The 22,662-nt window shown below is 51.9% G+C and overlaps 11 protein-coding genes across 11 annotated transcripts; 7 read left to right on the top strand and 4 right to left on the bottom strand.

Moving 5' to 3' along the window:
• Positions 1 to 195: 195 nt before the first annotated feature.
• On the top strand, positions 196 to 1,820 carry N7506_011130 (putative pyruvate dehydrogenase complex, dihydrolipoamide acetyltransferase component; the record flags this gene model as incomplete). The annotated part of the gene is made up of 5 exons (XM_056960423.1): positions 196 to 305; positions 364 to 413; positions 470 to 693; positions 749 to 1,402; positions 1,449 to 1,820. 5 exons carry the CDS (start codon positions 196 to 198, stop codon positions 1,818 to 1,820), a joined length of 1,410 nt encoding a protein of 469 aa, XP_056806578.1.
• Positions 1,821 to 2,297: 477 nt separating this feature from the next.
• N7506_011129 (uncharacterized protein) lies at positions 2,298 to 2,950 on the top strand (the record flags this gene model as incomplete). Its single annotated transcript, XM_056960422.1, has 4 exons — positions 2,298 to 2,348; positions 2,396 to 2,401; positions 2,450 to 2,859; positions 2,917 to 2,950. The coding sequence occupies 4 exons, from the start codon at positions 2,298 to 2,300 to the stop codon at positions 2,948 to 2,950; spliced, it is 501 nt and encodes a 166-aa protein (XP_056806577.1).
• A 509-nt stretch (positions 2,951 to 3,459) lies between these two features.
• Positions 3,460 to 4,332, top strand: N7506_011128 (golgi SNAP receptor complex member 2 family protein; the record flags this gene model as incomplete). Its single annotated transcript, XM_056960421.1, has 4 exons — positions 3,460 to 3,462; positions 3,510 to 3,609; positions 3,665 to 3,846; positions 3,892 to 4,332. The coding sequence occupies 4 exons, from the start codon at positions 3,460 to 3,462 to the stop codon at positions 4,330 to 4,332; spliced, it is 726 nt and encodes a 241-aa protein (XP_056806576.1).
• Positions 4,333 to 5,234: 902 nt separating this feature from the next.
• On the top strand, positions 5,235 to 6,412 carry N7506_011127 (malate dehydrogenase; the record flags this gene model as incomplete). Its single annotated transcript, XM_056960420.1, has 4 exons — positions 5,235 to 5,300; positions 5,350 to 5,467; positions 5,521 to 5,765; positions 5,819 to 6,412. 4 exons carry the CDS (start codon positions 5,235 to 5,237, stop codon positions 6,410 to 6,412), a joined length of 1,023 nt encoding a protein of 340 aa, XP_056806575.1.
• Positions 6,413 to 6,726: 314 nt separating this feature from the next.
• On the bottom strand, positions 6,727 to 9,575 carry N7506_011126 (ATP-binding protein; the record flags this gene model as incomplete). Its single annotated transcript, XM_056960419.1, has 3 exons — positions 6,727 to 6,885; positions 6,947 to 8,862; positions 8,915 to 9,575. Coding segments are annotated over 3 exons (2,736 nt in total), but the record flags the coding sequence as incomplete, so codon positions are not given.
• A 793-nt stretch (positions 9,576 to 10,368) lies between these two features.
• On the top strand, positions 10,369 to 11,048 carry N7506_011125 (uncharacterized protein; the record flags this gene model as incomplete). Its single annotated transcript, XM_056960418.1, has 2 exons — positions 10,369 to 10,755; positions 10,812 to 11,048. The coding sequence occupies 2 exons, from the start codon at positions 10,369 to 10,371 to the stop codon at positions 11,046 to 11,048; spliced, it is 624 nt and encodes a 207-aa protein (XP_056806573.1).
• A 473-nt stretch (positions 11,049 to 11,521) lies between these two features.
• On the top strand, positions 11,522 to 12,539 carry N7506_011124 (uncharacterized protein; the record flags this gene model as incomplete). Its single annotated transcript, XM_056960417.1, has 2 exons — positions 11,522 to 12,079; positions 12,132 to 12,539. The coding sequence occupies 2 exons, from the start codon at positions 11,522 to 11,524 to the stop codon at positions 12,537 to 12,539; spliced, it is 966 nt and encodes a 321-aa protein (XP_056806572.1).
• A 678-nt stretch (positions 12,540 to 13,217) lies between these two features.
• N7506_011123 (uncharacterized protein) lies at positions 13,218 to 15,686 on the bottom strand (the record flags this gene model as incomplete). The annotated part of the gene is made up of 1 exon (XM_056960416.1): positions 13,218 to 15,686. One exon carries the CDS (start codon positions 15,684 to 15,686, stop codon positions 13,218 to 13,220), a length of 2,469 nt encoding a protein of 822 aa, XP_056806571.1.
• Positions 15,687 to 16,276: 590 nt separating this feature from the next.
• N7506_011122 (uncharacterized protein) lies at positions 16,277 to 16,534 on the top strand (the record flags this gene model as incomplete). The annotated part of the gene is made up of 1 exon (XM_056960415.1): positions 16,277 to 16,534. The coding sequence occupies one exon, from the start codon at positions 16,277 to 16,279 to the stop codon at positions 16,532 to 16,534; it is 258 nt and encodes an 85-aa protein (XP_056806570.1).
• A 137-nt stretch (positions 16,535 to 16,671) lies between these two features.
• On the bottom strand, positions 16,672 to 19,679 carry N7506_011121 (putative vacuolar morphogenesis protein AvaB; the record flags this gene model as incomplete). Its single annotated transcript, XM_056960414.1, has 3 exons — positions 16,672 to 17,170; positions 17,225 to 17,333; positions 17,381 to 19,679. 3 exons carry the CDS (start codon positions 19,677 to 19,679, stop codon positions 16,672 to 16,674), a joined length of 2,907 nt encoding a protein of 968 aa, XP_056806569.1.
• Positions 19,680 to 20,101: 422 nt separating this feature from the next.
• N7506_011120 (bifunctional nucleoside/nucleotide kinase/histidine phosphatase family protein) lies at positions 20,102 to 21,570 on the bottom strand (the record flags this gene model as incomplete). The annotated part of the gene is made up of 2 exons (XM_056960413.1): positions 20,102 to 20,773; positions 20,833 to 21,570. 2 exons carry the CDS (start codon positions 21,568 to 21,570, stop codon positions 20,102 to 20,104), a joined length of 1,410 nt encoding a protein of 469 aa, XP_056806568.1.
• Between the last annotated feature and the right edge of the window lie 1,092 nt (positions 21,571 to 22,662).

Here is a 22,662-nt window from a genome sequence, read left to right as displayed (position 1 = left end):
AGTAGGCGGTAAAGCCGGTGAGCAACGGGCTCAACAGAAAAGTTCGTGATTTAGAGGCATCTCCTTCCACCCCAACCGCATCCTTTCTCGGCCCTTTACGTATTCCGCGTTCCGGGTTCCTTTTATACATCCATCTCAGCGTTGAGGGCCCTTATCTCTCTATTTTTTTATCATCGCAGCACAGTCTCAGACACCATGGTTGCGTCAGCTATCCGGATGCGCACCCCGAGCGCCATGTTCATGTCCCGCGGCGCGGCGACTATGCGCCGTCCCCAGGTCTCCTCCAAGCTCCAGGAGGTCATGCAGTATGTTTACTGAACCAATTGCACGGATGAACTGATGCTAATCATATCACACGTATAGGACCCAAGCGCCTGCGCTCTCCGCTCTTTCCCGCTTCTATGCCTCCAAGTGTATGGCAATTGACCTTTCCTTTTGCCTCGCGCATCACTGCTAACAACATGTCTAGCATTCCCCCCTCACACACTCATTAGCATGCCGGCACTTTCGCCGACAATGACCGCGGGAAACATTGGTGTGTGGCAGAAGAAGGCCGGAGACGCTCTCCAGCCCGGTGATGTTCTGGTCGAGATTGAGACCGATAAGGCACAGATGGACTTCGAGTTCCAGGATGAGGGTGTCCTTGCTAAGGTCCTGAAGGACAGTGGTGAGAAGGACATCGCTGTTGGTTCGGTAAGAATTTTCCCGGTTCTCTCCGAAAGCATTAGTCTAACTGCTCTTTTTCTAGCCCATTGCCGTCCTTGTTGAGGAAGGTGCCGACGTTGCTGCCTTCGAGGCCTTCACTCTGGCTGATGCTGGTGGTGACAAGGCTGCCCCCGCGGAGCAGAAGGAGGAGCCCAAGAGCGCCGAGCCCGCTGCTCCCGCCCCTGCTGCGGAGGCGCCCGCCGCCGTGGAGCCCGAGAACTCCGACGAGAAGCTCCAGCCCAGTCTCGACCGTGAGCCCCTCATCAATGCCGCTGCTAAGGCTCTGGCTCTCGAGAAGGGTGTGTCCATCAAGGGCCTGAAGGGTACTGGTCGTGGTGGTATCATTACCAAGGAGGACGTTGAGAAGTTCCAGCCCGCTCCTTCCGCCGCCGCCGCCGGCTCCGCTTACGAGGACCTCCCCGTCAGCTCCATGCGCAAGACCATCGCCAACCGTCTCAAGCAGTCCATGGCTGAGAACCCCCACTACTTCGTGTCCACCACCCTCTCGGTCACCAAGCTTCTCAAGCTCCGCCAGGCCTTGAACGCCTCCGCCGAGGGCAAGTACAAGCTCTCCGTCAACGACTTCCTGGTTAAGGCTTGCGCCGTTGCCCTTCTTAAGGTTCCCCAGGTCAACTCCAGCTGGCGCGAGGAGAACGGCCAGGCCGTCATCCGCCAGCACAGCACTGCTGACATCAGCGTTGCTGTCTCCACCCCCACTGGTCTGATCACCCCCCGTTGTCAAGAACGTCCAGGGTCTCGGTCTCTCCAGCATCTCCAGCCAGATCAAGGACCTTGGCAAGCGTGCCCGTGACAACAAGCTCAAGCCCGAGGAGTACCAGGGCGGCACCTTCACCATCTCCAACATGGGTATGAACGCCGCCGTCGAGCGTTTCACCGCCGTCATCAACCCCCCTCAGGCTGGTATTCTGGCTGTCGGCACCACCCGCAAGGTCGCTATCCCCGTTGAGACCGAGGAGGGCACCGTCACCGAGTGGGATGACCAGATCATTGTCACCGGATCCTTCGACCACAAGGTTGTCGATGGCGCCGTTGGTGGTGAATGGATCAAGGAGCTGAAGAAGGTCGTTGAGAACCCTCTGGACCTTCTGCTGTAAGGCTAAGACTCGGAATATCTTGTAATCTGTATTAAAACACCTTGCCCCCCATTAGACCATTACATAGGTCCTTTTTGTTTGTGATCTCTTTAGCAGCTTTCAATCGAATTTCTCTCGACTTCAACTTGATTTTGAATTTTTTAGATCTATTGGCAGTCTATGATCACGTAGGTGGCTGAGACGAACGAGATACGGTACAATGAATCGAACATACATACGTGCAGGGATACCCAGTTTCTTGCCATGATTTTGGAGTAAACACAATATCACCAGAGGATTTCAGATGGGACAAACTCAACAAGTAGTCATGTTTTAGGCAGTATATCGAATCCTAAGAGGTCGTATCCATGGGGAACTAAAGTGGGCCCAGGTCAATGACGTGATGTCATGCAGCTGCCTTGGTATAAAACTGACCTCCTCCCGGCTTTTCCCTTCCCGTGCCCACGAGATTCCCTCACACAATTTCATACTTCTATCATGTCTTACGCTGACGCTGCTGCCTCTGGCCCTAAGCAGGCCCCCGAAGATGTAAGTGCGCGAGCTTCTCCATTTTGCGCTCTACTAACATGTGGCAGGCGTCAGTACCCTCTGCTTGAACTTCCCCCCAATCTCAACTAACACGTGCACAGCCGCGCTCCCCCGTCGGTGGAATTTACCACGATGAATCTGAGAGCACGGCTTCTTTGATCGACGTCGACGGCCCTCACGTCCAGACTGTCGAAGCCGACTTCCTCGAGCAAGACGTGCAAACCAGCACCCAGGCCGAGCGGATAGAGCGCGAGGCCGAGGAGAAGGAGAAGCGCAAGCGCGAAGAAGCGGAGCAGAAGTCCAAGGCCCGCAAGGCGAAGGCCAGCGGTATCAGCAACAACACTACCAACCCTGTCTTCCTCGCCAACGCCGCTATCGCAACCCTGGTTGGCGCCGGTCTGGGCTTCGGCGCTTACAAGCAACATGCGCGTGGCAACCTCTCCTGGGAGCTCGTTGGACTCTCCGCCGGTGCTGTTGGTGTCTTCGGTGCCGTGGACTACTATGTTAGCAAGTAAGTAAAAAGTGGGACCTGTGGGGGTTTGCAACGCCTATACTAACCCGCATGCAGATGGTTCTTGCAGAACAAGTTCCCTCCCAAATAGATGGGGTTCCATCTCTACTTAACCTAATTGCTTTTTTCCTTAATATACCATCCCAGCTCTTCTGTGGTTTTGCATGTTACCAGGCGAGAATGGAGTCCGACAAGGTCGACTGGATTAACTAGTACAATTCTATCGACGATACCATTTTCTGCGGCCCCGAGACTTCTAGCTGTAGTGGCGTATAGAATTGTAGGATACATGATCTGAATTAAGTGATCTTGCTATATTCTCGACCTCGGGAGGAACTTCTTATGGTCTTTGAAATGCCTTGGCGGCTGGTGCAGATGCAGTGTACCTGAAGGCGGTCAACTACGTCAGAATGGGCCCAAACAAGACCATCTGGCCTCGCGCCCAGCGACAAGTTGACGGTCGACCACCTACTGTCTGTGGGACTAGCTTACTGGAGTGGGAAATTTTTCTATATTAGTATTCATCCACTCAAATTCCTCTCACAACCAGCGGTATACAACATACGGAAAATCCATACAACGAATTGCAGCATTGGCACCATGGTATGCTGCAGCTCTCCGTGATACCTTGACATCACTAACAAGCCTAGAATTCACTATTCAATTCTGCTCTCAAGCAGTCATCATCTATCCGCCGAGATCTAGATACCTTCTCACAGTCACCTGCCACCTCTTCGCCTGCGTTACAAGGTACGCTCTTCAATCATTTGAACTCCCTAGACAGCCCACTAAGTCCCAATTCCAGGTCAGCTCGCTGCATCCTTGGCATCACTATCACGCACAGTCGACGATTACTCCGCTCTATCTAAGAAAGAATTGATTGTCGACAAACAACAAAAGGCCTTCGACCGAATCAAGAACTTCCGCAGCGAGCTTGCAGACTACCGCACACAATTCGACCGACTCCGCAAAGAACGGGAAGACGCAGTAAGGCTTCTCCTCTCGCGCCTCTTACCAAGCTAACACTACCAGCAATCGGTGACCAACCGTAACGAGCTCCTCGGCCGGCGCCCACACCACGCCGCAACCCCCGAGAACCCCTATGCACAGTCCTCCCTCCCCCAAACCTCAGCCTTCGCACCGACATCCTCAGGGTTGAGCTTCGGCGCCGGCCCCTCAGACTATAACCGCGAAAACCATGCTCTGCGCGAGCAATCCTTCTTCTCAAACACAAACACTCAACTAGATGACTTCCTGGATCGGGGTCGGGCCGTGCTAGCCGACCTCGGAGAGCAGCGCGAGATCCTCAAAGGCACGCAGCGACGACTCTACAGCGTTGCGAATACGCTCGGTGTGAGCGGAGACACGATCCGGATGGTGGAGCGGCGCGCGCGGCAGGATAAGTGGATTTTCTGGGGTGGTGTCATAATATTCTTCCTGTTCTGCTGGGCTGTACTGCACTTTTTGCGGTAGTTCATGCGAATATTACGCGACATGGTCTGGTTAGGGTTGTATCTTGTATGGTTCATCAGCGCTGGCGTTTGATCTTTCTAATCGATGAATTATTGCCGATTGTTTATTAGGTACGTATGTAGCTAACTGCCCAGGTGTGCAGAGACGGTGATGTTACAATAATAGGTAGCTGTCGCGATGTAGTATACAGAAATACTAGACAATGTGTGTCAGATACTCCAGGGCTTCCAAGGTTGGATAGGCATGCTGTCCTAGCCATATTTCCAAGGTTTGCTTAAGGCCCTACCGAGTCTCTCTCAAGGATGTATAATTTTCTGACTGTTCCTTTCGTTTTCTTCCAAGGTTTCTTTCGCTGCCTCTTCCAAGGTTGTAAGGGTTTCGTAGCAGCTTTGATTGTATCATTTTCAAATCTTGAAATAATTGAAATGTGTAGCTGTGCGGTCCAACGGAAATATAAGCAACGTTTGAATTGACTATATACTTCGGTCTTCTTTTTCCGGGTATTTCGGCCGGGGGTCATTCGATAGTAAGCTGCATATAGCTGAGGTACCTCAATGGAGGAAAATGTCGCGACTGCACATGCAGAGGTACCTGTATACTTGCTCGGACGGTGGGAGCAGTCTATATATATCCATCTCAGCACGTATAAGGGGGAATCTCAGCAACAAAGATAGCCAATTGCATAGTTTCAGACACAACAAAGTCCTTGAAACAATTTTAACGAAGTATTGTTCAAGAAAAAAGCAAAGTCAGCGGTGCAAGGCAAGTACACAGGTACATTCAACAAGCAGCCGAGCATCGGGAGCTCGGAAACTGTGGTGGATCCCCCAGCCAATCTCTTTCCTCACCGGAATCTCCCCTTCCCCTTCTCTTCTTCTTCCACATCACTCAAGTCCATCATCATGTTTGCTGCTCGTCGTTCTGTCAACCTCTTCCAGAAGCGCGCCTTCTCGGCCTCCGCTAGCAATGTGCGTATCACAAAATTACTCTTCACAGCTCCCGCTCACCCTCGCGCAGGCTTCCAAGGTCGCCGTTCTCGGTGCTGCCGGTGGTATTGGCCAGCCTCTCTCCCTGTTGCTGAAGCTCAACCCCCGTGTTTCCAACCTCGCTCTCTACGATATCCGCGGTGGACCCGGTAAGCTAGACTTCAATTGAGTATACAGCTCAATGACAGCTAACGTGTTTCAGGTGTTGCCGCTGATCTGAGCCACATCAACACCCACAGCGTCGTCAAGGGCTACAACCCCGATGCCTCCGGTCTCCGTGACTGCCTCGAGGGCTCCGAGATCATCCTCATCCCCGCTGGTGTTCCCCGCAAGCCCGGTATGACCCGTGATGACCTCTTCAACACCAACGCCTCCATCGTCCGCGACCTCGCCAAGGCCGCCGCTGAGGCCGCCCCCAAGGCCCACGTCCTGGTCATTGCCAACCCCGTAAGTAGTCGAAGAAACCATAAGGTCGGAACCCGCGCTCATTCATTGTTCAGGTTAACTCCACCGTCCCCATCGTTTCCGAGGTCTACAAGGCCCGCAACGTCTACGACCCCAAGCGTCTGTTCGGTGTCACCACCCTCGACGTTGTCCGTGCTTCCCGCTTCATCTCCGAGGTCCAGGGCACCAACCCCTCCGGCGAGGCCGTCCCCGTCGTTGGCGGTCACTCCGGTGTGACCATCGTTCCCCTGCTCTCGCAGTCCAACCACTCTTCCATCGCCGGCCAGGCCCGTGATGCCCTTGTCAACCGCATTCAGTTCGGTGGTGACGAGGTCGTCAAGGCCAAGGACGGTGCCGGTTCCGCCACCCTCTCCATGGCCATGGCCGGTGCTCGCTTCGCTGAGTCCCTCCTCCGCGCCGCCCAGGGCGAGAAGGGTGTCATCGAGCCCACCTTCGTCGACTCCCCTCTCTACAAGGACCAGGGTATCGACTTCTTCGCCTCCAAGGTCGAGCTCGGCCCCAACGGTGTTGAGCAGATCCACCCCGTTGGCCAGGTCAACGAGTACGAGCAGGGTCTCCTCGATGCCTGCCTGGCTGACCTCAAGAAGAACATCCAGAAGGGTGTTGACTTCGTCAAGGCCAACCCTTAAAATGTTCCATGTATAACCACCATATCTCATGCGTTTTTGAATGAAAGTGTATGACATGTTTACTACTAGATCGATATATTAATCTACATTCGGTCTACCTAACTATGAATACTTGTAGTCTCTTTGGTTTCCTTGTTCCACGGTTTTCGTATTGATCCTCAGTGTGCATAGAGCTATCAGATGATCGTATGTTTGACCCAAGTGAAGTACCGAGTTAAGAGCAAAAGCCAAGAATTGAGATAACAAGATACCAGCAAACTAATTCCCATGCACCAGTCTCCGTAGTCCCCAGAATCCCGAAATACGCCAAAGAATTAGGTGTAGCTTCGCATGGCATCCAAGTATCCCGTTCCGCCACGAAGATCTTGGTCGAAAGTTTCGGCCACTTCAAGGACACGCTTGATGTGTTCCATAGCCAGAGGTGACTTCTCGTTGACAGCCAGAGCTTGAGCGGTGCGGACCGAATTTTTGATCTAAAAGTTCGTTAGTCGAAGATAGCTTATATATAAATGGAAAAGGAAAGAAACCACGAACCTGTCGACCGTTCAAGGTGTGTCTTGAGAGCATGTCATAGTCGGCCTCGGAGAAAGCAGCGGTATGCACACCCTCAATAGCACGAACACGCTCTAAGAACATCTTCCAGATACTTCTCTTTGCCTTGGTGGTCAGATCGCCGTAGCGCAAAGCAACGTGAATACGCGATTGGAAGGCATCGTCGAAAGTCTCAACACGATTCGTCGTGAGGAAGAGGATACCCTGGAAGTATTCTAGAAGCCGCAGGAAGATACTGACCAAGGCGTTGCGGTGAATGTCGTGAATGGTTCGTTTCTCAAGGAAGACATCTGCCTCATCGAGCAGCAGTACAGCACCCCAAGAATGAGCAATGTCCAAGATCTTGTTCAGTTCTGCTTCCAGAGTGCGAGAGTCTGTGCCCAATTCACCTGCGCTGACCATGTACAGAGGGCGGCGAAGTAGCTCGGCAATGCCTTCTGCAGTGAGCGTCTTACCAGTTCCAGGAGGACCATGAAGAACAGCAACCAAACCCTTGCCTTTGCCTTGGATAACATCGTCAATGTTCTCAGCAGCATGGAAAGTATGCGATTCGACAAGAGCCTTGACGATGGACTTTTGATTGTTGGGGAGAACAAGCGAGCCAAAGGCATCTTGGTTCCATTCAATGTCACTGATACCCGAGATAGTGAACTCGAGCCAGAGCTTCTCACTGAAAGCGAAGCCAAGCACAACGGGACTGGCGACGAGGAGCTCTTCTTCGGTGAATTCACGCTCCTTGGATCCCTCGTCGATACGATCTATCTTCTCCTTTTGAACCTCGTTGCCGTTCTCATCGACCTCGACTTCAACAACGTGCGGCATGCCATCTTCATCTTCAACGACCTTGTAGACAGTTCGAGGAGTATCGGAAGATCCACCATGTTCCTCGTCAGAATCGGAACCACCGCCACAGCAGCAACCTTCACTATCATCATCGTCACCGCCACTTAGACCCAAATCATCTGCGTCCAACAAATCCGGGTCTTTCGGACGAACGGTCGAAATGAGATAGTTGGGATTGATTCTTCGATGAATGGCAGGATCAACCATGACTCGGCCATTGATATTGACCTTGACCACGAAGGAACGCTTTTTCTTGTAGAACGCCATGCCCTTGTGGAAGCGGTAGTTCATACCACGCAAAGCGACGAAGCGCTTTCCACGCTCGATGAGCTTGGTGCGTAGGGCATCTGCGTCACGGTGATACTTAAGCGGGTAGCAAGAGAGTGAGGTGATCTTGCGAGCGCCCTTGAAAGAATCGACCTCGGCAGACATACTGCCGAAACCGAAATCCTTGCCATCATACTCCAGATAACGACCTTCGACGCTGTACCATTGTCCCTTCATGAACGAGGATTCCTTCACCGCATATTCGATCTTGAAAGCGCGAGGTTCGTCGGCGTTACCATAAGTAGGAGTATAAGCAATGGTATTGGGCTTAAACAAGGCCCAGAGAAGATCGAAGGTGATGGTGTTAGCTTCAAGGAGAGGGTAGAGGGTCTTCTTGATATCCGCATAGTCTGTATCGAGGTATTTGATAAGAATCTTGAGATGGGAAGCCTTCGAGGCAGCGTTTTTGCGAGCTTTGCGCTTCTTGGCGTTGCGTGATTGCTTCTTCAGATCTTTCATGTATTGGCGGGTCTCTTCGAGGTAGAGGAAGAGCATGTTTGGATCCACGACGGCAGGTTCTTGAACAAGGCTGACACCCTTCACGCCATCCATTATTTTGGAGAGGGCATCACGGAGGTGTTTGCTTTTGATATCGACGACGGTTTCGATATACTTGTTTTCCCAGTTGAATTTGCGACGGACGTTGAAGATGTATTGGTCCCATTCGTCAGCGTCGGGGTCGTCGACGGTTTCCGTCAGCTTGTACTTGTGGATGGTTGTGTCCCATACTGAGATTAAAGGTTAGTATGTATAGCTAGTCTACAAGGCGTTGCAACTCACATTGATCCACACGCTTGTAAGCGACTTTGGAGGCCGGCTTCTTCTTCTTCGATCGCTTTTGACGACCCTCAGCAACTGGGTCACTGGGTGTCAGATCATCAGAAGTCTGATCGCGTAGCTTCTTCGCTTTTTTCTTCAATTTGAGCTTCGTCACCAACTTCCGAAGTGCCTTCTCGTCCATGGAGACATCGGATTCCGTTGAAGTAGCAGTATCCGACTCAGACTCGGAGTCGGAGTCAGAATCGGAGGTATCAACTTTGCGCGACCGGTGTTTCTTCTTGCGACGCTTTTTGTCCTTCAGCGCACGGCGAGCCCGTGCTTTGGTCCGCAGGCGATGACGTCTGCGTTTGTCGGTGCTTGACTCGCTCTCCGAATCAGAGTCGGAGTCAGCATCGCTATCGGAGTCGGACGATGAGTCCGAGCCAGAACTGTCTGACTCTTCTTTCTTGTGGGCCACCTTCTTTTTTTTCTCATGCTTCTTGCAGACTGGCTTGGATGTAGTATCGGAGTCCTTGACATCCTTGACATCCTTGGCGTCTTTGGTCTCTTTTGCGTCTTTTACTTCCTTATCAATAGAATCCCTCTCCTTAGTTTCTTTCTCACTGGGATTGGGGATAGATCCATTGAGGTCATCAGAGGCAGGTAGCACCCGGCCATGGGGCTCTGTAGTTGGTTCAGCCATGACCCAAGTAAGCACCGTAAAGGTGAGGAAAGAGAGAGAGAGAGAGAGAGATGAAATGGACACAAGATGGGAAGTAAGTAAATGACTGAGCAGAGAGGCTGGAGATGAGATGAAATAGTGAGGAGAAGAAAATAAGTGAGCACCCGAGACAGTGTCGAAGAGAAGAAAGAATAGCGCTGTGGGTGAGACGCATTTTATGTAGGTCGAACCATCACGACGCAGGCTGCAGCCGGGCTGAGACCAATCAATTGCCCCCACGACACATAGCTGTGTTGGCCATGTACTTTTTGTGTTTTTCTTTTTCCCGTTGCTCTTATTGTTGTGGCTATAGCTGTATCTGCAGGTAAATAGGTCACATATAAGTCACATTGGATACGATACTGCGGCTCATTCACGCTGGCGCATTCGGGCTGGCGCGTGTAGACCCAATTACAATTCTCTGAGACTGTTGGGAAATTCAATAACTGTGACAGCCTAATGATCATTCAATCTTATAAATTCTGGAAATAGCCAATCTGCAATGTGATTTGACACACAATTACGGCTTTGTAGAAACTAGAAAGCGTATTGTCGGCGTCTTTTTAGGGCTAGCAGTATACTGCCACACTGGCCCGCACAGCGCCGGCGAGGTCCCCACGATGTCGTTGATTACATCGTCGGAACAAACAAAAATACACTATAAGTAGTGGAAGAGTAGTAGATTCGGTCTTAGATTCGTCGCGAACCGCACACCGCAATCAAGATCATCACAAACACAAATCAGACCACAATCATGGAGCCCAAGAACATCTCAAAGGCCGACAAGATTGACGATGCCAGAGACATTTCCCAAAACAAAAAGCCTGAGAAGAGCGAGGCCCATAGACTCAGCATCCACAATACAGTCACAATGCCTCGTGAGCTCACAATCCAAGAGGACCCGACAGAGCCATCGTGCTTGACCTCGCCTGGACTCGAAGCTCGGGCAGGATACCTGTCGGAACGCCAAGCGCCATCGCAAGCCTCACAGAGCGTGCAGCCAGAAAGCTCATCACAAAGCTCGGTTCATGGCGAAGGTTCGGACCAAGAACAAGACCACACTCCACCCCTCCGCCTCCCACCTCATGTGCCAGAGCCCGACTCACTGGCCACCGATCGCCCTGACCTCGTGCGGAGCTCAGTGAGACGATCATGGCTCAACCTCAGGCGTCGTTCGTCTCGCGCCTCCCCCCGGAGAACGAGGAAGCATCCTCCCCACCACGATCGCCACCCCAGGGAGCACCAGACATCCCTTCTATCTCCTCTCCGATTCGCCTCTCGCAGCGAGGTGAGAGTGACCAAGATGACACTCCGACAAGCACTCACATCGAGTTCACTCCGGAGGGGGAAATTGACCCCGACTTCATGAGGGCAGAGATGCAGGATTGGGACGCCAATCCCTTCAATCCAAAGAACTCCCCTGGTGGCACCTAAGCCCACCAAAGTGAGGCGTAAGGGCAGGGAGGGGACAGGAAAGGAGGGAAACGGGAGAGCGGGAGCAGAATGAGGAGGGTGAAGAAGATGAGAATGAGGAAGAGGAGGAGGGGCAGGAGCCCGGTGGTGATGCTGTCGCCGCGGCGACAAGATGTTGGTCGACGTGCTGAGTGGCGGCAGCCCCAGCAAAAGTGAGCGAGTTGTATGTATGATTTTCTGATACTGATGGCCGTACTGATACTAGTAGGCCCCTCATTAGCAATTGTTGTGTTTCTGCACTTTCTTTTGCGCTCACTTGCCATGGTATGCGTAGCTCATTCGGCCTTGAAAACAGAGCCTGTAATACAACCGCTGCCGATTTTGCAAAACACGGTTCGCTTCATTGCTCCTTTGACTCTCTCTTCACTTCTCCACTTCCTGACCACCATACATCATACTTTGCGTCTTGTGAGAACCTGGACTAGTCGAACAACATGCCTCCAAACCGCAATTTGCCTGTTGGGCAGCATGAGTCCCAACCATCCAAACAACGGATCAAACAAATGAATACTTCGCGAGTCAGAGCACGACCACCCTTCGACCTGATTGAAGCCTTTTGCAATCCAAACTTTGAGCCGTCGATCATGCTAAGCCCGCAACTCCGCGAGGACGTGGGTCTCCCACCTCACTTCTTGCCCCCCATCACTACTCTGAGAGGCTTCATGACGATGAAAGATCAGAGATACCTGGACTCTGCGCGGGAGATCGAACAGCTCATAGCTGACCCACATCGAGATAACCCAGTAGCTATCACAGCCGAGGAAGAAGATCTGATGAGTGAAATCACCTTGGAAGACGTTGACAAGATGCTTGATGGCATCGCTCCAGCAAGCCCAGGAATCGAGCAGACCGCCAACCAACACTGGAACGAGTCAATGACCACCATGGGCCAGGGAAGAGAACTGACCGGTGAAGTCATTTTGGAAGACACCGACAAGATTCTCGATAGCACTGTCCCAGAGAACCCAGACCTCGAGCAGAATTCGATTGAGGTAAGCGAGGAAAGAAGCCTAGATAGGACGATTTTAGGCTAACAGATGCGAGGATTTGACATCCAATCTCTCGTCCCTTTCTGAGACTCTATCTGAGCCTCCATCGACCCCAGAATCTGACCGAGTCCCCAGACGCGTGCGGTACGCTGCAGCTTCTTCGCCCGAGCCCGGCCTAGCACGCCGCACTCGAAGCATGACAGCCACTGCCATCTCCGCGTCCACCTCGCCTGCGCCACTCTCCGGCCCTTCTGAGATCGAGGAGCCATCATCATGGGAGACAGCATGTCAGGCAGATAAGCACATGTCACACTTGAAGGATGCCGGCAAGGGATGGTTGGAAATCACGGATACGTGGAACCGCGAGACCGGACAGAAGAAGACCAAGCAAGAAGTGAAGGCGCGTTGGGAGCTGATCAATGGGACTATCGGACGATGGACCGGTGTTGATGTGAGTTTCTAGGTATGATAATCTTCTCTTTGAATGTGAGGTGAGTTAGAGGACTACGACTGATATCTATCAGATCGCGATTCGAGGCATAGCTGCGGAGATCGGTTCCAATCTCCCGATCGAGTTGTGGGATAGCATCGCAGTCGCAGTCTCTGCAAATGTCGGATTCGAAGTGTCAGGGGAAGAGAGCGTTGCACGGTATGCGGCTTCGGAAAACCCAACTCAAAAGCGCACAAAGGATATTTTACTAGCAGACGGACAGCCTTGATCTCCTCAAAATTTTTAGCGAGGAGATGAACCAAGGGGGAACCCAAGGCCGAGGCCTGTTCGCATCTTCGGGTGGGTGTTTGATTTATTGTTGTGATACCCCGGATCTGAGGATCCTTGTCTTTGCTTTCTGGCCTGGTTTGATTGTTAAAGCCTCAAAAATACAAAAACAGGTGATTAAATCCAGGAATCTTCAAGTAAACCCCATCTTCGTAGATGTACAAGTTGGAGGGGAACCAGGCTTCAGAGAATCGAGGTTGAGATACAGTTTAGTTAGATTACGCGCTGTCAAACACCGACCGATGATGTAATGAGATATTGCCCAGAAAGGAAATGTCTAAATCATAGTCTCCCACAAAGCAAAGTATACAATTCTTGGGATATCCTTTAACAAAACGCCCCGGGTCATACAATCATAAAAGGCTAAATAGCACTCAACTCCCTTCGTCCACTCCTCACGCTCATTCCAGGACCGGGCAAACCGGCGCTCCAATCAGAGGACGAAGAATCACCCCGGCCTCTAGACCCACCGGTACTTGTGCTAGCGCCGATACTTATACCGGCGGTAGTAAGAGAGTCGGCGTCGTCGATAACGGGAGGACCGCCGACCATGACCGGGCGAATCTTGGCACCAACAAAGCCACGTCGATCACGACCTGTGCGCCCGCGACCGAGCCAATTGTGTTTAAGAGCCTTGCTGAGAACTTCAATTCGCTCTTGGGGTGCATCGTCAGTCTGGATGCTTGCGAGGACGCTGACGCATTGCAGCATACGGCCAACAGTCTCCGTGATGATATGAGATGTGTCGGCTGAGTTGCCGCGATGGATGACAGTGGGACGATTGTTCGAAGTTTGAGGAGATGCGACAGAGCCAAAGAAAACATCAGCATTCGAAGAGGTGTTTGATGTTGCGCGACTGCGAGAGTCACTGCTAGTTGGGCGGTTGGCAAGGGCGCTGATGCCGTCTGAGGAGTAGCTGTCTGCGACATTGCTGGGGAACATGGAGGATTGAGAGGTGTAGCTACCGAAGCCTGCATCGAGGGAGGCTGCTGTGCCAGGGCGGGCCCCCGTGCCCGTGCTTTTGGCTGTGACGCTGAGTGTAGGGAAGCCTGAGTTGATAGAGTCTAGACTAAGGCGGGAGAATGTTGCCTTGAGTGTGTCATATCGGTTGAGGATGATGCGGTCGCGGAAGGCAATGAGCACCAGATTCCGCACATCGAGGGTTCCGCCGACAGGCAAGGGGCCCCAGAATTCATTGGCCTCACGGCTGCTCATGATAGAGCCACATCCTTTGAACTCAAGGTCCAGGGGGAGGAATACAGCCTGGATGAAGGGTAGAATAGTGCCAAAGACCAGCATCCAGATCTGCACGAGATGTGGCACAAGCCTCTCATCTGGAACGCCGAGCAAAGAACTGTGATTGAGGGTCGCAAATCCAGTCTCCAGCAGCTCTTGCAGATCCATGATAATCGACGTAGGAGCCCTCTTTTGAACACAACGCTGTAGATGAACAAGGACCAATTTGTTCAAATCTTCAATAGCGATGCGCACATCTTCACCATCAAATATGACCAGTAACTTGGCTTTCAGGAAATCCCATGCATCCTCGGGGGTCATATTGTTCAACCCAAAGCCCTGTAGAGTCTCGCGCAGAATCGACTCAGGGACAGACCCCGTATTAGTACTGCCAGCTGAAGGTGGCCCCGGGAAGGGTGTTGTAGGACCTGCGGCACTGTGAGCCAGCCATTCCAACTGCTCTGACTCTGCGAGAGCCTTTTCCTCTTTCTTTTTCTCGCGCAAAGCCCGTCCGCCATGCAAAATGTCCAACCCACTAACCGACTTGCCAAACGTAGCACCCGGCGCAGGGGACGCAGGACTGACGAACGAGTACAAGGACTTCGGGGCATTTGGATCGGCAGGTCGAGAATTACTCGAGGCTGAAGATAATGGAAGGTTGAAGTGATCATCAACACGGTCTTTGAGTTTGAGTTTCTGCCTAGACAGAAAATGGTGCTTGTGTTTGTCTTTCTCCTTATCTTTCTCCTTGTCTTTTTCCAAGGCCGGTGGACGATCCGCTGGGACGACTGTGCTCACCGAAGCATTGGACAAATTGTACATAGAAGAATTGTTTGATGGCAGATCGGCCACATTGGTGGTCGATGCGCTGACCATTCGTGATAAACCGACAATCTTGCTCGGCGAAGGAAGACCACGATCCTTCCCTGAATCCTTATCCCTGCTGATTCCAATGTGCATGGGTTTCGAAAAGAGCTTCTTCTTCTTCTGTTTCTCGGGCTGTTCAGGCTGCACACCGGCTCTCGGAAAGACAACATTGGCGGCCGTTGTAGCCACATTTTGTGGAGGCGGTTGTGGGGAAGGTTGATTGACTCGCAATGGCGCTGGCATAAGCGGCGGGGAAGCACTGCCACTCCTCCGTGAGCGGTCCTCTGGTGTAGGGCGCTTCTGCTGCATTGCGGCCTGGGCGGCTATCCGAGACGCAGACACGGTAGGAACCTGATCTGAGGATGCAGTCGGTAAGGTAGGCTCAAAGAACCCTTGTGAATGGTGTCGTGATCGGTGCCTAGGCAGCTCGACGGAGGGGCGGCCAGAGGGCCTTCTGGCAGGGTTCGGCATTGGGAAGGCGTGAGGTGAGGTAGTCGCGGACGCGGACTGCGACTGAGGAGGAAAGTAGCTGTTCGGCTGTTGAGTATTCAGAGGCGTGAGGGGAGTCGCTGAGACGGTTGTCACATTGGAAGAAGCGTCGCTGCCGGAGGATCCGGGGCGAACCAATTCGTCTTCATCGGAGTCGTCTTCCTCGTCATCGGAGGGTGGGCGGGGGTAAGAAGCGGGAGGGACCCGGCGCCCGGAGTTGGGAGATCTTGTTGGATTCATTACGGACAATCCATGTCGGATGGTGTGTTTCAGGGTTAGGCAGTGGTATTGTGCCTACAAACAAAAGCCACATTGGCCGATCCCTTCTGTGTACGGTGAGACTAACTGAACTATAACAATGGCAGAATATCGATCTACGGTGGAGATGGAGATCTATAGCTTAACTCTGCCTTGAGATTGAGATCGTTCAGGTCCCGGAGAGCGTGTAAACGACCTTGGGATGGGTATATCCTGAAATGGTACAGAAATTATACCATCGATGCTGTTGATGCCTGTGAGGCTACATCGTGACTCTAAGCTTACGTTCATGTGTGAAACACCCATGGGTAATATATCTCAGATGAGACATTCCGTTGATAGCTTTGATGTGTCCGGACGTGACAAAGAAATATTTTACCTTTTAAGAATGCGACCATACGGTTACAGCCAGCCCTCCAAATGGGGGCCGTGAAGACGAGGCCAAAGTGATAAGGCCCTCGGGGCGGTAAGCAAGGCGGTGCACCAAATCCACAGAACTTCATAGCTCCAACCCTCTCAACCCAACCCAACCCAACCCAAGATAATACAATTCGCAGCCTACAATCCCCAAAATGGCCAATCTAAACGCAGTATACGCCGCCCCAGACACGAGCAAGACCTTCGAGCATGTGATCCCCACCACAACCGGCACTCTCGCAGCCAAGCAGGCGCACCTCACAGCCCTGCAGGCACAGGTGCCCAAGCTGCAAGACGAGATCAATGCCTTCCTGACCCAACGCATGGAGGAAGATAAGAAAGCAGGAGCGATCTCCGCCCAAGAAGCCAAGGAAGAAGAAAACTACGGAGAAGAGGTTGTTGAGGAAGCATGAACACGATGAACATGATCTGAAAAAAAGATGCTATGGGTATCAAAGTCGCAATCGACAGAAAAGAAGCGAACCGAAACACAATAAAAAAGATGAAACCACACACTACCGAACGATACTAGACCTCCGATTCGCGCATCCTAAATGGACAACCGTGTTGCTAGAAAGTTAGCAAAAGCAAAGACAGACGCGGGGCAAACATACTCTGGGAAAACGTTGATCACACTGCCACCGAGTCGTTTGTGACACACTCCACATATTCTCTCTTCAGTCACAGTGACATGTCTCGCGCGTGTCCCACCACCCTTGATGCCATCCCCAAGCGCCAGTTGAGCGTGGATCTGCGCGTCTCGTGCCTTGCGGAGGTTTGCGACAATGCGCGCTTCGTTGAACACGGAGTTCGCGGCACGCATGCGACCCTTGAAGTAGAACTCGAGTTTCTGCACGGCTTGTTTGTCTGGGATCAATTTAAGAGCTGCATCAGCGGGGAGTCGGGAGCCATGTTTGGCAAGGAGATCGATTGCGGGGTCATTCTGGGGGGTGTATCCGTGTGGCGGGGAGAGGTAGAGAGAGAGGAGGGTGAGATAGATTGTGTTTTCTTCTTCTCGTTTTTCGGTCAGGTGGACGTGATTGCAGTATCTGTCGAGTTTAGCAAGAGCCGCATTAGTGGTATGAACGGAATGAACCACTTACTCTTCAGCTTTCTCATGATTCTCTAGTTTGAAGACGTAAATCTCGAGCGCCTGTCGATGTTGACCCATTTTGCTGAACAGGATTGCTCGGGCTTCGTAGAAGTTGGGATCTGGGGAATTTTAGCGTAGCCCAATATGGTGCAACCATGACACTTACCCTCCCGATCGAGCCGGTCCAACATTTTGGCTGGTGAGTATTGCTCACTTTCCTTCAACATGGTGAGGAACTTGTCTTTCCAGTCTCCACCCTCGCTCGAAACAAGCTGGTCCAGATATAGGACTAGCAATCGCTGATGTATGTCCGGCGTTAAATCATTCCATTCATTGATGACATGTTCGAGATATCGAATAGCAAGTGTCGCATCGATCTTTTCAAGGAATGCAAGGACTCTGGGACGAGGCAGCGTCTCCGCGTTCTCTGTATCAGTAAGGAAGATTTCCAGCCCCAGTTCGTGATTGGCACGCAGGGGCCATTCGCCAAACTCAATAACCAGGTCAATTTGATCTGGCGGCAGGTTCTGGAGATAGGCAATGGTGCGCGTGGGACCGCTCAGAGGACCATTATCAGTTTGACCAAAGCGTTTAAGGAGTTCCAGGGCTTGGCGATGCAGCTTTTTGCCGTATAAGAAATCAATGAGATCATTATATCTGCCTGTTTCCTCTAGTCTTTCCATCACAACTTCTGGATCACAGAAATTGGCAATACGGAAGAGTGACCCCGCAAGGGAAGGAGTAGCAAACATATGGGCGCGGAAAAGAGTAGTGTCGACTAGTCGAGCCTTCGCACGGATCTGCGTGGGAAAGTCATCGGTAGATGGGAAATCCAGCAATTTGAGGACGGAATCGCTGGCTTCGTCTTTGGCCTCAGTAGGTGCAGCTGCTTTGAGAGAGCCATCGGGGTTGAGGAAGCGCTGGAAGCGTCGACGTACATCCGCCAGGTATCCCTGTAGCTCACGGACTGCAATTCGGAGGCCCTTCTCGTCACCTCGGATGCTACTGGACTCACTACCTTCGTCAGGCTTCCGCAAAGACGATATGACGGAGGGTGCATTGGTGGATGTTTGACCAGGAGCAGCGTCATCGGACGACCCGTCACTTTGATCACCATTCGCTTTTCCGTTCGGCACCTCAGGCTCCGGGACAGTCGAGAGGTCGCCGGCGATCAATCGCGGGAACAAGCGAATCACACTTTCCGGGGGAGCGGACACTTCGGTGAATAGATCCAAAGAGTCACGGTACTTGTTCAAAGCAAACAAACTCTGGGCCTTTTCCAATTTCGTCGAGCGCAGCCTACCGGCTTTGTCACGCAGAAGTGCATCCTCCAGCATACCAAGTAAGCTGATAGCCTCGTCCAGATAGCCCTTGTCCACAAGCGCATCGATCTGCGTATCGTAGCTCAAAGCCTCCATACGCCATATGATGCGATCGCTCGCTACCAGGAACCCCTTTCCAGCGTGCGCGAGGCTGATATTAGGCTGGGGGATATGCAAGATGCTCGCTGACGGGAGTGGAATGGACTGTAGCAAAGACAAAGTCTCCGGATTCCGGACTTCCAAGACTCCCTTAGCAGAGTCATGCAATGCTAACAAGAAAGGATAGGAGTATCCCAATTCAACAGGTGCATGGCTCCAAGGGACCTGTTTCCTTCCCAGCGGTTGACCATCAACATCAATGAAATTTGTGTTGATGTCTTTTGCCAGGAGGATCTGACCTTCTCGCAACCTAGTAGCAAGTGGTCGGGGTACCATTCCACCCATACCAATATAGCTCATGCTCGCAGCACCGACTCCAGTAAAGCGACCAGACTCCTCAATGCTCCCGGGGCCCGCTAGATCTGTGACCTGCCCATTCTCCACGTTGACCATGACAAAGCTCGAGTTCAAACCGACAACCAGCCTTGTAGCCGCAACCCAAGTCAAAGTTTTGACACCGCTAACAAGACTCAGTTCCACAGTATCTCGCTCGAGCTCCATGTCACGCCACGCCCACATGAATATTTTCCTTTTAACCGCAACCGCCAGTCGAGAGACTATAGCCGGAACATTGGTATCGGGATCGTTCACGACATTGGAGGTAATGGCGAAAGTGGAGGCGCCTTTCGTTTGAGAGAGCTGTTCCACAAGGTCGTAGGACTGGCCATCGTGGAGGGAGACATAGCCACCGGCCAGAGAAACCAGCACATTCGCTTCCTTGACCAGAGCCAGCTGCTCGATTTTGTAGCGGGAAAAGCGCTCTAGTTCGCGGAGGAGCTCGGTGCGGCCTTCGTCGACGCGGTAGATGCGGAGGTTGCCATTGTTGAGGCCGGCGAGGAGGCGATCTCCATAAGCGAGGACAGAGTCTATGCGGGACTTGTCGCGCGGCTTGAGCTCGACCAGAGGCCGCGCGGTGAATGCTGACAACATCGGCGTGTCTTCAATTGCCGGGTTGGCGAGGGGCGTGGCTGGAGCTCTCCGCATGACGTCCGAATCTCCAGTGCCCGTGGGCGGTGAAGGGGGGTTTTTAGTAGCTCCCTTGTGATGGGTTGTGCTAGAAGATCATAACTTTGCAAGTTCGACAAAAGATGATTGCAAAGTTGCAAACAATCTGATCTGGGAGTAACTCACTCTATTTTTGTCCGATTTTTGACCCTTTTGGACGGTGGTGAGTTGTCTCAGAATGCCATTCAAAACATTTGATATGTATGAACCTTCCAATGTTGGAAACAGCTTGCATGGCCACCTGGGCAAGTTTCCCAAGAGCATAGGAATACTGCCAAAAAGAAAACTCCATTTGTGATTGATTTCGAAATATGTATTTAAATAAAGAACCATTTTTTGGTATAAAATTTCATGCCCAAATCCGACCACATCCATGCGCCGCCGATGCAGATCACTCGTCACTACTTAGATTCCTCCTTAGATTCCTCCTTTGAATCCACCTTGGCCGGGAACTCCTGGTGCTTTGCCGAAGTACCCTTACCGCGCCAGGTCGACACAGCAGGGATATCGGCCTTGAAGCGCTGCTCCTCGGTGCCATAGGCACGAGGAGTGAGCTTGATGAGAGTGTGCAGAGGGACTTCCATCCAAGGACTCTGCTCCTGGGGCACATTCATGAAATAAGCGTAGATACAACGAAGAACCGCCTGGTGAGTGACGATAATGACGTTCTCAGAACGTTCCAGTTCCATGATGATGGGCTCGAGGCGAATGACGACGTCGCGGTAGGATTCGCCGCCTCGGTAGCGGTAGTTATACTTGTCTTCATCACGCGCAGCAAAATCTTCGGGGTATTTCTCTGCGATTTGCTCATAGGTGAGGCCATCACAGACACCGGAGTCCAACTCATCCAGAGCCTTCCATTCCAGCTTTTCGTAGCCGGTTTCGGCCTTCAGGTGGCGGGCGCTCTGGATGGTGCGCTTGAGAGTGGAAGTCCAAATGACAATCTTGGTGTTCTCGGGGATACCAGATTTGCGCATCAGCTCGGGAAGAGCGCGGGCGTAAGCCTCGCCACGCTCCGAAATGTTGGAATCGCCACCAATAGCACCGCTCAGATTGAACTCTGATTCACCATGCTGCTATTTGTCAGATGGAACTCGAAAATAAAGATCTGGAGAGGTCAGTTTTGACTTACACGTGAGAGCCAAATTGAACGAGGTTTGATGTGCAGGTTTTGGATGTAGTATACCAGCCGACTGGAGAGATAGTCTTTGATCTGGTTAATGATAACGGTTGATCCGACATTGATCAACTTGACGTAGGTGTAGTGCTTTTCGTTGTCACCGATGGTCTCATAGGCCTTTTCATAGTTGCGAATGCGGTTGCGGAAATCAAGGGCGGCCTCCTCTGGGTCCTGACCCTTGTAATCGGGGGAAGTGGTCTTGACCTCTTTAATGTTCGTCATGATCAAATCTTCGTCGTCGCAGATGGACTCCACAAAGAGAGCCTCAATATCCGCTTCGTGGCATTTTTCATAAATCCACTGGCGACGTTCCTGGGTAGAGTTGGTGGCATCGAGAATCGCCACAACGCCCTTACCAGCGTTGAACCATTGCAGCATGTCGGACATGGCGGCCTCAGCGGCAGCTCGTCGCATGCGCTCACCCTCCTCATTGTGAGGATCGAAGAAGGTGGCTGCTGGCTGTGGAGTGTTGAAACGGCGGTAGCTACCCACGTTGAAGACCCGCGCGGGGATGCCCACCCAACCGAGGTAGCGCATGGCTGTTGCAGTCAGTCGCCATATAACTTTGAACGTGATGTCTTCCCACTCACCTTTGCCGGCAATTAAACTCTTGCCACGGGCTGGAAGGCCCACCATGACAACACATATCTTGGAGTCATCAGACTGGGGATCAATGTTAGCGGATGCCATCTTGAAGAGTCGGTAGTCGAGGATCGCAAGTTCGACGGAGTGGATCAAAGCGAATTTAAATAAACTCAAGCGAAAAGAAATGGAAGAAAAACAAAATCAATCAACACAACTAGGAAACACTGGAGGTACAGCAGTAGGCGGGCCTTCCGACGCGATTCAAACATCGCTGTCAATGTTGAACACAGAACAGTTTGCCGTGCCGATGTACCTCCACACCCGCGAGACATCCATTATATACGGCCACTTGGGCTGATGGAAATAGCATTTTGGGCTAAGCTCCAACATGGGCAAGTTTATTGCAAGCATGTAGTTGTCTCCATGTCGCCATGTCGCTGGATAGTGCCCAAGCATCGCAGTCCCAATGGTTGCCTCGGCAAAGCGCATCAACCCCGCGGACATATCAAAACGCGCAGAATGGCGGGGCCACACAGTAGGAGATACCACTTACACTGGCGACGAACACCTTATGTTGCTGCTGACTCCTGATCACACTTTTTGAAGACATTTTTGGCCGATGTAAGTGATGTTTGAAGGAGCAATGGGGTTCTCGGGAGAATTAGGGGCAGATCCCGAGTGACGAACAGGGTCTAGAGCGGGTAGAATAGGAGGATATGACCTGCAGCCAAGAGGATCTTCATAGAAGAACGGAGTATAACAGTCTCACAATATCACAATATAATATAATAGAACAGAGCATCGAAAAAGAAGGGGAAACAGAAACAGGGAGGCGATGCGGTGAGTGTCCCCCACTAACGTCATTCTACTTATCCACTTTTTTTGTCTGCCCGTATACTTGCGAACCTGCTGTCCACTACACAATCAAGAATCAAGTGATTCTATATGGAGTACGGAGCAATATCTATTTTCTTGGCATTCTGACAGCACCAGATCTGCAAGATTCAACAAATATGAGCATTTACGCGCAACACAGGAAGCCCAAACTGCAACCTTGGCAATCCGAGCGGTGTCCCCATGGGCCTACCTAACCAGACATCTCGAAGTTGATATAGACTTGTGTTTTCATTGTCACAATCACGGAAAACCCAGAGACGTGAATGCTCCACGAGTATAGTTTCATCATACTTCAAGTGG

The sequence above is a fragment of the Penicillium brevicompactum genome, assembly GCF_028827555.1.
Source record: "Penicillium brevicompactum strain IBT 35665 chromosome Unknown utg000007l_segment0_segment0, whole genome shotgun sequence".
NCBI classification, from domain to species: Eukaryota; Fungi; Ascomycota; class Eurotiomycetes; order Eurotiales; family Aspergillaceae; genus Penicillium; species Penicillium brevicompactum.
The sequence above is the reverse complement of the archived record's forward strand: the minus strand, read 5'-3'. Positions and strand labels throughout refer to the sequence as shown.